General features: G+C 39.2%; 1 protein-coding gene across 3 annotated transcripts in view; it reads left to right on the top strand.

Annotated features, from left to right (window-relative positions):
• Positions 1-15363, top strand: part of STK39 (serine/threonine kinase 39) — a 198848-nt gene that overhangs the window by 110023 nt on the left and 73462 nt on the right. For 2 of the 3 annotated variants that reach the window (XM_073305735.2, XM_073305733.2), the window contains 5 exons: positions 6055-6123; positions 6944-7066; positions 7194-7226; positions 11211-11273; positions 11852-11919. In XM_073305735.2, the coding sequence (XP_073161836.2) occupies positions 6055-6123; positions 6944-7066; positions 7194-7226; positions 11211-11273; positions 11852-11919 (356 nt within the window). The remainder of the gene's footprint in view (positions 1-6054; positions 6124-6943; positions 7067-7193; positions 7227-11210; positions 11274-11851; positions 11920-15363) is intronic. The other variant, XM_073305734.2, reaches the window with a different exon arrangement.

Below are 15363 nucleotides of genomic sequence, written 5' to 3'. Positions count from 1 at the left end.
AGAATGGACGTGTAGTGACATTCATTAAAGTCTGTGCCACCTCTAATATGACAATAGCAAACTTTATTATATATAGCCTTGCACCCAGTTATTTACATACTAATGTACGAACCAGAAAGGTAGACCATCTGTCATTAAAACTTACAACCTAGTAAACTCAGTTCCAAAACAGTCAAAGGTTAGGGTTCCCAAACGAAATGGCCAGCTATTTCTGGGTGTCTGTTTTCTCTCTTTGTTCTCCTTGGGTTTTCTGGTGCATTCTGTATGTGTGGGCTGCGATTGTATTAGTGTATGAATGCACAGGGTACATTTATCTGTTCAATTTGCTATTGTTCATTGCCTGTGACATGATCCAGCCACCCCCGAAGTTGTCCAAATGATGCATAGCCTGCAGGGCATTATAGTGTGGAGGGGACTCGCTGTGGGGCAGGAGCTGAAGGTGGCACTGGGGCCTGCAGCCTGGTAGTGATGAGTGCAAGTAACTGCTCAAGCAGCTCTTGTTGTGCTCTGTCTTCCTCCCTCAACCCGCAGTCATGGTCCAGGAATTTGTCCATCAAATTCTCCTCACACTTTGCAGCCTCTTTCTCTCCTCCCATCTTTCATCCGTATCATTTTGATATGCCATTTGGTCCTTCTGGAATTCTGCATACTGATTTGTTTTATGTAGCAGCTCTCCCATCAGCTCATCTGATTCCTTCCCCTTGCTTGCAGTAGGTTGGCCCACACTTCCAGGCTGCTGATGCCGTGTGTTTGCCCTGTGTGGAGGTGGAAGGCCTTGAAAAGAACGGGGGGGGGGAGAAGAGGGGAAAAAAGGGAGCACATTGTCTGACCATATTATTTTTTTCAAAGTACATGTTCCACTGCATGAAAGGGGCAGCTTTAATTAAAGGTCAAAAATGATACTTTATCAATGGGCTGTATTTTATTCACACACCAGACTGGAGACTTCAGATGTCTTTTGGAATAGGTAGGAGGAAAAACAGCACAATAAAGATAATGGAGTTCAAGAAGGCAGACTTTAGCAAATTCGTGGAGTTTAGTAGGTAAGCTTACACGGGGAGCAAGTCTAAGGGGAAAAACAGTTCAAGAGAATTGGTAGTTTTTCAGAGAGACCTTATTAAGGGCGTAAGAGGAAACTATCCCACTGCAGAGGAAAGATACGAAGTATGGTAAGAGACCACCCTGGTTTAACCAAGCAATCTTCAATTATCTGAAACTCAAAAAAGAGTCCTACAAAAGGTGGAAACTAGGTCAAAGTACAAACACACATATGTAGGGACAAAATTAGAATGGCCAAGGCACAAAACGAGATTAAACTTGCTAGAGACCTAATGGGTAACAAAAAACATTCTACAAATACATTGGAAGCAAGAGGAAGACCAAGGACAGGGTAGGCCCATTACGCAATGAGGGAGGAGAAACAATAATTGAAAATGTGGAAATGGCAGAAATGCTAAATGACGTTTTTGTTTCCGTTTGCACCAAAAAGTTGGTGGTGATTGGACATCTAACATAGTGAATGTCAGTGAAAATGAGGTAGGATCAGAGGCTAAAATAGAGAAAGAACAAGTTCAAAATTACTTAGACAAGTTAGATGTCTTCAAGTCACCAAAGCCTGATGAAATATATCCTAGACTATTCAAGGAGCTGACTGAGGAGATATGAGCCATTAGCAATTATCTTCAAGAAGTCATGGGAGAGATTCTAGAGGACTGGAAAAGGGGCAAATATAGTGCCTATCTATAAACAGGGAAATAAGGACAACTCAGGGAACTACAGATAAGTCAGTTTAACTACAGTACCTGGAAAGATAATAGAACAAATAATTAAGCAATCAGTTTGCAAATACCTAGAATATAAGGTGTAAACTAACAGCATGGATTTGTCAAGAACACATTGTGTCAAATCAACCTGCTAGCTTTCTTTGTCAGGGCAGCAAACCTTGTGGCTGGGGGAAAGCAATAGATGTGGTTTATCTTGATTTTTAGTAAGGCTTTTGATACTGTCTTATAGTAGCTCCATCTAGGATGTATGTGTATTACTGATTGGAAAACGGTTTCCTGAGAGTAGTTTATCAGTGGTTCACAGTCAAGCTGGAAGGGCATATTGAATGGGCACAGGGATCAGTTCTGGGTCTGGTTCTGTTCAATATCTTCATCAGTGATTTAGATAATGGCATATCTAAAGAGAGTACACTTATAAAGTTGGCAGATGATACCAAGCTGAGAGGGTTGCAAGTGCTTTGGAGGATAGCTTGTATTGATAACTCAATAGGCCCATAAGCAGGAAATCCTTCCATCGGTGCATTAATAAACATGGCACCAGAAACTTACCAGGCTCCATCTGTGGCTCTGGCACTTGCTCTGATGCTTGTTCTGCAGTGGACTGCTCCCCAGAGCACCCCCAAACAGTTCCTCTGAGCACGGACACAGGGCATGCTGTAGCTGCTCTGGCAGCATAGACTTTCTGGTTACCGGTTTCAGCCCCAGGCTCTGGCTCTCTGCCTGCGGGGGCCAAGAGGAGGTTATATGGGTGCCATCTCTGCTCAGCACGTTGGTGTGCACGACTATGGGCTCAGTGCTTGCTGCAGTCCCCGGCACCTAGTCAAATTCCTTGTAAAAGAGACAGGAAGATAGGGAGTTCACAGAAGCACCGTTGGCTTCCTTGGCTTTTCAGTACCATCTTTAGCCAATTGATTGCTCTCTACTTTGTTGGCTGTCCCATCGATCCACTGCACTGCTTGGATGTAGTTTTGGAGACCTGATTGTTGCTTGTGCTCTTGGTGAAGTTGAATGTCTTGCTCAACTCACATCAGAGGCTAACCGGATTCCAGATGTGTTCCTCTGACTATCCAGCAGCACACCTGATACAGGACTTCCTAGTGCTGGCCACGGTAATACATGTGAGCATTGACTGTTTCTATGGGAAATGAAGAGTTAACTGCTGAGTCGGCTGCTTTTGGTTCCTGGGAAACAAGTGGGAAGTTTTGGGATTGAAGTGGTAGCTAAGTATAGCCCCAGAGATTGTGGGATTGCATTGGCAGTTGTTCCAGGCCGGAGTTTGGAGGAAAGAGTTCTCCATTGCACATATTTGGTCCAGTAGATGGCACTTTCAAGAGCAGAAAGGTATGTTGGATTCATAGATTCCAAGGTCAGAAAGGACCATTGATCATCTAGTCTGACTCCTGTATAACCCAGACCATAAACTGACCCCCAATAATTCCTGGAGCAGATCTTTTAGAAAAATATCAAATGTCTTAAATGTATGATGACTAAATTGTTCTTTTGGCTGCCACAATTTCAGACAGGGTAAAGCTCTGTGGCTGATGTATAGTTTGAATTTTGTTCTGCTGTTCTGGCTTGTAAATGTTCATTTTCCATAATTTGCAAGTGGTTAAATGCTAGCCTGAATGTTCACATCAGCCTCAATATACTTATTTAAATGTATTTTGTGCATATTTGTACAATTGTATAACGTGAATGAGCCAATTCAGGAATACTAGAAAACTGAAGAAGGTGCGAGGGCTGCACAATGTTAAGGATACATCTCAAGATAGATAATGTTCCTATTGCAACGATTTCCCGTTAGCGTAGTTCCGACCCATCTGTAATATTGCCAGTTGTAAGGCTGTGTGAAAGAGGGAAATAAGAGTGCGGCTCTTTTTTTTTTTTTTCTTCTCTCCCCACTGCTTTGCCATTAACCTCCTTCTCCCCACTCCAGCCTACTTAAACAAGTTCACTGGTACCTGTTGACAGTATGCAGATTAAGATGACTGTGGTTTAAACTAAAGCTGAGCTTGTATTGAGTCACTGAATCCACACTTGATCCTGGCAAACACAAGTTATTCAAAATCCAGTTGCGGAGAACATAAATGTCAAGCTCTCATGGCATATAAAAAATGTTTTGTGCAGAATTTCTGCACAGTTGCAGTCCTTGGAAGTGATTTACTGTTCAGTGGCTTGGAGTTTTTGGTGCAGCTGAGGTTCCTATTTCCCTTCACATAAACATGTGTTCTGTGGTCTTTCACATCCAGCTGATCCCTATTGGCCTAGATTTGCGCTTATTCTGCCTTCAGACAACTTTCAAAAAAAAATATTCAGTTGAACACCATATTTTGATTACCATATTTTTTCTTGAGGCATTTATTTATTGCTTCTTAAAAGGCAATCAGTTAAAAAACTTAGTGCAGTCATTCTTCATCAGTAAGGCTTTCTCTTTCAGCCCTTTTCCAGCACCATTAAACTCCATTGAAATAACTATATTAGAAGAGGTCTTCCGAACAACTGAAAATATTGGCGTAAGTGTCTGCGCTAAGCACAAAAGGTGTAGTGCATGAGTGTGTCAGACTCTAAAGGCTTATAGATGTTGAAAATAAAATAACATGTCTGAAAAGTAAATTTTTGGCTTGACTGGTGTAATTTCAGAGGTTTCAGTGCAGCTGTTAAAGAATAATAATTGCATTGTCTTGTTTGTCTAACTCTAAGCCTATATTTAAAATAGGTTGCAGAGCAGCTTTTTTGCATTGCATTAATAGTATTGCATAGTTCTTTGGAAGCTGGTGTTTAAAACCTCTTTTGGTTTGGTTTCTCATTGTCAAGCCAAATAGGTACTGCATGTGGTGTGACGTTAGAGTGCAATAGTCACACTCCAATATTTTTAAAATCCCCTGCAGTCTACCTTGTGCTGTGTAGCTCCCCAGCTAGCAGTAAGCAGCTACTGGAGAGTAACCACCATCACATGGATTCTGCAAGTTTAGCTTTCCATGTAGATTTTAATCTATTTAAAAAGCAAAACCAAAAATCCTCTATCCTGTCTGAGTGGGAATTTGCTTTTTCTCTATTACCTTCCCCCCCCCCCCAGTTGCAGAATAGCACCTCTCATGATTGTGACTTCTTTGTCTTCCTGTCACAGCCTGTTGATTATCATGGTAGGATTAAATAAACAAATGCATACTGTATTTCAGAGCAGGGCACACCTAGCTTTGGACTTTGGTTTCTTCTGAGAAATGATACAAATAAAACCAAACCTGAATCAAACTGTCATCTTTTTGTAAGAGCCTAGAAAATGTTGTGTAGACCTCTGAGCTACTCTACCCTTTTAACCTTTGAGGCTAAATATCTACACCTGATTAAGGAAGTAATAACTACAAAGAATTATTACTATTTTTAAAGAAAACTTTAAAAGCTATCATATCTGGCATTTCTTATTGTACAGAAAACTGCTTTCTGTGCATCATTCTATCATGACTCCATGGGTCTCAAACCTGGGTCCACAGGGTTCCCAGCTGACTGTTCAGGACTGTTGTCCTGGCTCCACTGTTCCCATTGTTCTGCTCTTACTCAGCGGCTTGCTACCAACTGACCAAGTAGAGAGACCATGAAACCTGAAGCTACATCTAGAAGGCTTCCATTGGGCCCTGATTGGAGGAACACCAGGACCTATTTAAATAGGGCTTTCTATTTAAACCCAAAGAAAGAGCGAGACAGGAAGTTGTCCACATAACTGGCTGAATTCCTGTCTGGCAGCTACAGTGGACTCTGCCTTTTCACCTGGATCCTGCTTCCCTGCCTTGCTCCTGGTTCCTACTTTCCTGATCTGCTCCTGCCATGTTCCAGTTCCCTGTCCTTGGTCTCTGACTCTTGGCTCGACTCCAACTCTGGCTCTGACCACCAAAGCCCCAGTCATGACAAGTACTCCCCATTATGTATTAATGGCTAGTACCATACAACTCTTCATAGTCCCCTTTTTCCTGTTGCAATGTGTTGATTTTTTTTTAAATTAGAATTTTTCCATTTTATACTTTTATTACAATAGGCCATTTTTAAAAAAGGCATCCTCTTGAGTTTAACTGCAAAGGCTTTTAAAATTCTGCACTGTGGACAACTTCTTGTTTCTTGGTTTGATCATTTGAAATAATTAAGGAAACTGATTATAATCAAACACCAGTGTGGCTGCTGATTATCATGCTGTGCTTCTAGCAATCTCATGAGTCTCATAAATGCTTTCCAAGGTGTGTGAAGAGTAGTCTGATTCTGTTTTGTTTTGCTCAAGTAGGTTGAGCAGAATCCTGGGAAAACAGGCATGATGTCAGGTTCTGAGAAAGAGCAAGATGGCAACAGAAGGGTATTTGATTTTTTTGATTTAGGAGTTAGCTGCTGGATGCTCCTGGTGTGTGCTTCATTAGACTGCCTAATATACATACATTTGCCCAGTCTGCAACGTGCTACGTGCATGCCTCCTGTTTTCGTAGTCATGCCTGAATGCGTTTTATGGAGTTATTTATAAAGATGCAAACTTAGTTTAAAGGTCAGAAGTGTTTAATAGGTTTTCACTACATTTTTGTGCTTGTCAGGGATTTTTTGCTTTTAGAGCTTTTTCTCCATCCATCTTAAATCTGTTCCATGTCAACAGCAACACATTTTATTTTTTTTAGGGATAGTATTGCATGGGTTAGAAAGAGGTAGAACTTAATTTTAATCTAGAAGTTTAACATCAACTAACGTTTCTGCATAAACACTTCAAAAGTCCAAATGCTTAAGGCTCATATCCTATGAACAATAGTAGGTATAACTTTAACCTTGAATAGTACCATGAATGGTCTGTCCCATTTAAGAGAAAGGGGCTATTCACAGTAGTGAGCGCTATGTACAGTAATTGCTTGTAAGTTCTGGCCCCAAGTAGTTGTGGTTCTCAAAAGATGGTCTATAAATCACCATTAGTCCAAGGAACCTTTCCTGATGGCGCACACAATTACATGTTTTTTAAAAGCCCAAGTATTATCAGGAGAGGTGATCTGTGAAGAGACCTCTCTCCTGAATTAAACTACAGAATGAAAGCATTGAAAAACAGCTGGTATATACTGTAACTGTCTGCTTAGTTACCAGAATGCAAGTAAGGCTTTTGAAGTACAAGAACTAAACATCTATTGTTTCATTTTTCATAGGTTAGACGAGTACCTGGCTCCAGTGGCCATCTTCATAAGACAGAAGATGGGGACTGGGAGTGGAGTGATGATGAGATGGATGAAAAGAGTGAAGAAGGCAAAGCTGCATTTTCTCAAGAAAAGGTAAGTTGTTTTCTACTAACTGCTGATACGCTAACAAAGTAATGTAGTGTTTTCATTTTTTTCTTGAAAGTATTTTTACAGTATAAAATAAACTACAACAGCTAATATCTAACTACTTCTTCTACAGTCAAGAAGAGTAAAAGAAGTGGCGAATACAGAGGTAAATTGTCCTTTGTTACTTTACTGCTCCCAAATAGCTTGGATAGGAGGAAATATTGTGTTAGCCTCCAATTCTTATATTTATAAAAATTGGGGTAAAATTGTAGGGCCTGGTTCAGCAGCCTTTCTGCTGAGTAGTAAATAATTTTGAGTAGGGGTTGAGCATGAAGGTTATGTAGGTGGGCCTGGAATGATTACCCAGAGGGTAAAACGGCTAGGAAATTCAAGCAGATTCTGCTCATGCTTTCTAGCTTTGAAGTCTTAGTAAAAAGTATTGATTTAAAATAAGCAATTTGGCTATTTTTTAATGAATCTTCAAAACTGGATCACACTAATTACTACCATTTCCTTCACACGAATGATGGCTGTTTCTCTGTAGCTGAAATATCTCCAAAGAATTTTCAGCCTTTTAGAATCTGTATTGGTACTACGCATAACTGGTAATTAGAATGGTTCATACCATATGCAGTATAATGGTTCAGTACAGTGGTACAATAGAATAGATTGATTCAGTCACCCATAAACACAAAATAAATACCATTTTAAATGCCATCTTCTTATGCTGAGACTAAAAGGGATTCCTGCCATGTATAAATGGACTAATGGGATTTCTGGTTTACTGTCAAAGTTCTATGTAGATGCTTATTTATTGGATGTATGAAACGGATACATTCTTCACCTGTAGCTTTGGATCCTCCAATCCCGAGTGATGTGTTGCAGAGTCCTACATAGAGGCTGATAGTCTGCAAAAGTTTTGGTACAACAGGATTCTCTGAATTCTGTGCTTGTTCTTTCTCTGACCCCAGTGCTCTTCCTTGACATTCAAAGAAATCATTCAAATTCTTCCTGCCTGAAACTCTCAAACATGGAACCAGTTAACCTGTGGTGTGCTCATCTCTTTGGAAGTGGCTGTTAAGATCTGAGATGCTTTGTGGTGCTGTTCAGTGAACTCCTTGCTGCTTCTTTAGATCAGTGTTCAGAGCTAGAGGTGACATTCAGGATAAAAGTATATATTGTTTGAATAGATCAGAGATTTGACACATTCTTCCCCCTTCCTTAAACAGTTTGAAAGCTGTATCATCTGCCCAGTAAATCCCAGACTTCATAGATTTAACAAATTGGGTCTTTGCTAGTAGATTTAGGAACATCTGAAAACAGTCTACTTAGACATTTCTTTATCTGGGTGGTTAGTGAAGTAGTTGGCCCACCCTTCTGGACTAACGTGTGTTTATAATTTTAAAGCAGTAGGTCTGTAGCTAAGCTTCTGACTTCAAAGGGGCCAAATCAGATTCTGTCTAAATATTTTTATTCTGAAGGATTTGCCATATTTCTAAAGTAGTTGGCAAGGACACAGGTTCTTGTCCCATTCCTCAAAAAAATTCCAAGTTGTTCCATGGGAAATTACTGCCATTGAAAGAGGAAGTAAACCTGATAAGGTGGCAGTCTTTTGTGTGGTGGCTATGCCTTCATCAGCCATATGTGATGCAAAGAAAACTAGATTAATCTTCATGTAGTATAATTGCACTAGTTGTACAGCTTTCCTATGGAAAAGCCTAACCTGTGTCTGGGACAGCACATCTATGGCTGTAGTCAAAGGGGCACAGGAGGAAATTTCTCCCTTAAATTTCCGGGATGAAATAGTAAACCAGGCCCTGAAGTCCTTGGAGTTATCATCTGCCCTGTAAAGTCTGCATTTATGCATTCCATGTAGTAAGAGTTCTCCTGGAGTAGTTAAGGGACACCCACAGCTTCTCTATCCATAAAATCAAATGGTTTCACATCTGCTTCGTGATAAATTTTCTTTGTTTCCTCATTGACATCTCCACATCTTGCAGTAAGGTCACTCTCATCTTTGGCAGGAGAGCTTTGTCATTAAGGTTATGAGCTGCTGTCATGAAAATCTTAGCTAAAGTAGAGCTCTCTCCCATTCATTGAGGAATGGTGGTTGTGGAAATCCTCTTAATCAGGAACAGCCAGTGAGGGAGCCAGGCATTCTGTCTTTGCAAGATCTGTGCTTCAGAAAAGTTAAGGTTTAACAGAGCTAGAACCAAACCATCAGGTAACTCATCTGATTATACCAGGCCCACCTCAAATCCAGCAAAGATCTAGGAAGTCCGTGCTCTTATGGCTTATTCAGTTTGCTTTGTTGTTACAGAATGGATATTAAATGAAGTTGGATCTTAAGTGTTTGTAGAAAGGAAGAAATACAAAACTGTGTAGACAAAAGCAGCCTAGTTTTGATATCCAGTCATAAAATCATAGAATATCAGGGTTGGAAGGGACCTCAGGAGGTCATCTAGTCCAACCCCCTGCTGAAAGCAGGACCACTCCCCAACTAAATCATCCCAGCCAGGGCTTTGTCAAGTCTGGTCCAGGAGACCACCTGGCATTAATAGATGCACAGGCTTTGTATCTCCCAGAGACGGTTATGCGTCTCAGTATCTGAAACTCTCCCTGCTATTTTCCATTACTGTTCTCCCTTTCCAGAAACTAGGTTAATGTACAATGGTTATAAAAATAATAAATCTTATGGATGATTACATCTGGGGTGATGGGTGGAAGTGTAAAGGTTCACCATAAATAATGATGTGCTTTAACCAAGCACTCTCAGGAAGGGCCTATGATCTTTCAGACCATCCTGATCCTTTTAGGTAATACCTCTGTGAGCCCACACCCCTTTTTGGTATGTCTGATTTTTAATAGAGGAAAGCCGCACCTGACAATAAGGTCATGCCACTTAGAAGCGAAGCTGCTCAGGTTCAATAAGTAGACTCATCTGCTTGCTTGCCATTCCACCTTGGTTTAAACATTCCAAGCGTGGCTTGCTCAGTTCTGTTTATTCTCTGAGAACACTGGTGAGTTTAAAGAAAATGGTCTCACCCTGGGAACTGTTCACATTCAGCAGATGCTCTGGTTCTGTAGTGGATGCTGATCCTTCCCCAACCAATGGCCTATGTCCCGGAAATTGATATGTAGTTTCCTTTGGGTTCCACAAAGTCTAGCAGCAACCAGCCTTGTTCTGCTCTCTGACATGTGCTTTTCCAGCTTTACCCACTGTCGCCCCCTATTTCCTGCCTCCAGACTTAACCAAATCCCTCCTATCTCAGCCAGCCAAATTTCTTTGCCAGTTACTTAGCCCACTTCAGTAGGTCAGATGTGGAAGGCCACAGTGGACTTCGTTAGTAAGGGGGTAGTTTGTTCACAGATTTGATGGGTCTCCAAGTATAATTTGGGCATCAGTTCTCTAAGTAGTGGTCTCTATTTAAGTCTCCCTTTCGCTGTGTGAAGGTGGGATTGCCAGACAGTTCTTTTCATTCCAGATTCATCATTCTGAATGTACATGTAAAAGTCTGGTACATCAGACATGCAGAATCATCCACTCAGTTAAATCAGTAATTAGTTCCTAGGACAAGAGTTGTGGAGTTTTTATACGGTTTTCTTGCTGGTTAAGAATTGGTTACTGTTTAGGTTAGAAATGTGGAGGAAACGTTCTTATTCTTCCCTTAATCTCTGTACATCTCTAAATACTGTAGGATATTGCCTTGGATCAGAGGTGGTCAGAGTAAGACGAGCAAAATACTTGGAGCATGTCATTGGTGCTGTATGCCTGTCAGTCTTCATGGGGATGGGCAACCCTATCACTATGAAATGGTGTATCTATAGATGTAGAAATACATGTAAAAAGGTTGTAGTCTTAATATAGACAAATTAGTTAATCTAAAGCATTCTTTTTTAACTCTTGCTGACCAAGGATTCTTTAATGTCACTAAATGCTAAATTTGTGCCCATACAGTATGTAAATTGATATGTTAAAATGACTCCTTTTATGAATCTCAAATGTGTGGTGTCTTTTTTTTTTTCCTTAATAAGTATGTCTTAACTGGCATCACTGTCCAAAAACAAGCATTCATAAAACTCTTTTGGTAGTGTGTGGATTTTTTTAAAAATCACTTTTCATAAAGATTTCATCATAATCTTTTAACAGATTTCCATGAATGCCACTAATATCCCAGAACAGATCCAGAATCTATCTATACAGGACCCTCAGGTACTGTCAATAATTACAGTTTATGGACTTTGAGATTTCAGGGAAGTACAAATTCTTATATGGTGGGGGTGGAGGGGAAAGGAGAACATTAAGATGGAGACAGAAATAATGAACATGGATTCCAATATAAAGATTTGGCAAAGCTGGTGAGGTCAATTGTGGTAGACTCTCTTAGTTCTCCACCTACAGCTAGAAACAAGATTTAACTAGAAATAAGACTAGAAACTTAGTGCTGTGTGAAAACAGCTGAAGAACAGCCCAGTATTCTAACTCCATATCTATTACTTAATAGAGTATCAGAATTTGATGCTGAGCGGAGAAAAAAAAAACTTTCATCCAGCATCCTAATTTAAGCTCCATGATTTGTGGTTCTGTAATCTATTTAAATACACAGACTGTTCTGCAGGTTTCATTTGCACTTTAGACCTAGCACTTTAATAAAGCCCTTAAAAGGTGCTTGAGAGTCAGAGTTATATATTAAATATTTTATGCTTGCATCAAACCTATAACAGGGAAACTACTTAACATTTCTGTCTGGCATCCATTGTAATTTACATGCTGCTTTTTTTACTTAATAGTCCCTGCCTACTGTTAGTGATGAATATACTGAAGTTCCACATGCAGTGAATCTTGTTCTAAGATTAAGGTAAAGGATTCATCTATTTATTTTAGCGTTCCTTTTTTGTTGACTGTGTTATTCCTGATCTCCCTCATTAAACTTCCATAATATTAGCATAAAATAAAAATGTTAACCTCTTTAATCTCCCAGTATGACCAGTATGAATTATGCTTCCATGACTAATTGGTGTCTTTTAATTGCTTACTAAAATAGAGGAAAATGAAAAGCAGAATATGAATGTGGCTTCAGGCTACATATATCCTTCATTAAGTATTTTCTTTTTTTCCTTGCAATGCAGGATCACAGTCAGTGATTTTTAATGAGTTTCTTTCACACTTCAGCAGTCGGCCTCTGACAGAAATAAACCATGGCTGTATTACAAGTTGCCTGCTCAAAACATTTTTCACTAGCAGCTTTGATCAGCCACTGTGGAGAAATGACAGATATCTTTTGAAAGAACATTTAGTCTTTTAGGAAATGGAGACAAATGTGATGTCTGACTTCATAGTTTTTATTCAGTAGAAGAAAATCAGTTTATATTTTAATAAAATCAGTTTACAGCTTATTATAAAATAATTGCTTATTAAGTATCAAGCTTTATTCTTGGGGAAAATTATTTTTTCACAAAAAGCTAGCTAGCTTTCTATGTAATTTTCATAGGGTTTTTCCTTAAATGTCTAATTTATTTGAAGTAATTTACAGGGGAACACAACTTCAGAACTTGTCATCCTTCTGCTCATGCAGATAACAAGGTGATAATCTCTTCCACAGGCATTTTGTGGGGAGAAAAAATAAGAGTATTATGACATTATACTTAATTAGCACAAATACACATGAAGGGAGTACAAATGGCCTTTCTATAGCCAAATGTTTTTTAATAGTTGACTCTAAGCCAGAAACAAAACAGCTATATATAAAGTGCAGCATGTGATTTTCCTGAAGGCAATAAAAAATTAAAACTCCTTTATTAGAAATCAGTAAAATATCTGCATGATTAATCCAGAAAGCTAAATATCCTATGTTAATCCAGAAAGCCATCCTCCTCCTCTTGTGACATCTACAGGAGATAGCCCAGTCAACAATGGCTGGGTTGTGTGGGAGTCAGGGATAAGTGACTTTGTTTAAAAAAGTCTTTTAAAGTGATTTGGAATCAAGTTGTGCAGCAGCCAAGCTATGTAACAGGGCAGTCACATTGTTACTCTTCTCCTTTCCATCTGCCCCTCAACTATTTCATACTAATTTTCATCTTATCTCCACTTAGACCATAAGTATCTTTCCATGTATTTGTACAGTGTGTAACACAGTGTGTTCATGATCCTTACTGGGGACTCTGGGTGTTATTCCCATAATGATTTATTGACCAATTGGGGTAATTACTTGAAAAACAAAGCTCGAATATTGCCCCTAGGGAAGATAGTGACTAATGTTCTAAGAATTAAAAAGAAAAAAATTTAAACCACTAGAACAGATGTAGTTCGAAATGCTAACTGGCGGTCATGTTTAGAAATGTGCAATGAAAATCCCTTTGATTTTACTTTCATATCAACAAAATAGAATGCAAGTGGATTCAAGAATTCCTTGTGTAGATTATATTTTAAAAGCAAAATAAGAAACTATTCACTGCTTTTTACTAGATTAACATGGGCCCTTAGTTTTTTTTCAGAATCACTCACACTGAATCAAGCTTTGAGAAGCAGTGAGGTAGAATGTGTGGGGAGGTTAATTTCTGAACAGGTAATTATATTGAGATTTAGTGGAAGAGAGGAATTCTGTTTGGTTGGGTTTTTGTTGAAGGGGGCGTGTGTGTGTGCTTAAAGTCTATAATAGAATGATGATTTATGTACTATATTTCTGTATCAGTAAGTTGTAATAAGTTTTGTGACAGTTGCTAATAAGGTTTATCTTGCTAAATATTCACAGTTGGGTATTGCCAAAAGAGTTACTTTGTGCTTGGGGTGGTATGGCTGACAACAGACACAACCTCTTCTGAAATGAGATGTAAGAGGTTACTGTTTTGCTTTCTTTATCTCTTGGGGTTGTGATGAAGGATGAGGCAGATTTACAAACTGGCATTTAAAAATGATCTAGGATCTGATCTTTCAAAACCTTATTTATGTGACTAGTTCTTGCTCATGCAAATATTGACTTATGAGTGAAGTTTGTTGAAAGCAGATCCATAATGGGTAACTGGACTCTTTGGCTACAAGTATGTGGTAGGTGCAAATAGTTCTTTGGTGGGGGAGGGGAATAAAGAATCTTGTTTTCTATAAAGCAGAAAGATCCATAAATGCAAACAGAATTCTTGGGTCTTGACAAAGAGCCTTTTTTCTGAGGCACTGACAGACAACTGGCTCTTAGCAGCTGGCTGAAATGAAGCTTCTAATATTTTTCATTTTGCTTAGTTAATTTTGTTAACTAAACTTAGGCTTATAATAGCTAGGAACTTCGTCTTTCTTTTCTGGCCTGTGCAAAATAAGCGTTGCCTCTATTAAGATACCTGCAGTGGGTTGTTGTAGACTCGGGACGACCTCTGTCTAATTCTCCATTGTGAAGGTTGACTTTTGACTGGAGGCAGGCAAAATAGGAATGAGAACTACTTGAGCTGTCAATCAAAGGAGCTGCATTTCCTCTTCATTAATGAAACTAAAAAGGAAAATGGGTATGGGCCTGTCTGGACATGGCAAGAGCTGTATTATCTATGGGGAACAAGGCTTTGTTACACTACCACTTAAAACTTGGTTTGTGTGTTTTTGGTTCTTTGATTCTTATTTACTAAATGAACTCAACTATAATTTAGCAATCTATTAGAGCTGGTTAAAAATTACTGATTTTTTTTTCTTTTAAATAACATTTTATTGGCCAGATTTTCAACCAACTCTAAAACCTGTGTAGTCTATCTTAGGTGTTTGTAGAACATCAGTGTCTAGGCTCATTGGTCCTGCAGTATACCTTGTTTTAAATTACATTGTGTGCTTTGCTTTTAATCTCATTATAGGTACGTTAATAGCAGCTGTTGTGATCTGGTGGCAAAGGGACTGGGAAACAGACTCCTGGGTTCTGTTCTCCATTCTGTTGTTGACTTGAAATGTGACTGTGGGCACGTTCAGTTGAGCAGAACTTGTGCTGGAGAAATTGCAAGTTCTTTACATTTAAAAGGAGGTTCAGGCTTCACTGGACATATGAGACATTTTAATCCATTTACAGTTTAATATTTTATCATAATAATTGCTTATTAAGTATCCAGTTTTATTCGGATAGCTGGACCTAGGTCTCTGCATATTTTGGGGGAGGAGCGGGTGGCAGATCATCCCAGATGAGTGCTAATAAAACCCTCAGACCATACTATGAAGTGTTCCTTTATCACACATGTTACAGAAAAACCATTTTTGAGAAGAGGTTTTAATCTTTAGATCTACTTGTTGTCAGTCTATCTGTGAAACCATGTGCCTCTTGTTACTTGGACCCCAACTG

This window comes from Lepidochelys kempii, chromosome 11 (assembly GCF_965140285.1).
Source record: "Lepidochelys kempii isolate rLepKem1 chromosome 11, rLepKem1.hap1, whole genome shotgun sequence".
In the NCBI taxonomy this organism is placed as follows: Eukaryota; Metazoa; Chordata; order Testudines; family Cheloniidae; genus Lepidochelys; species Lepidochelys kempii.
The sequence above is the reverse complement of the archived record's forward strand: the minus strand, read 5'-3'. Positions and strand labels throughout refer to the sequence as shown.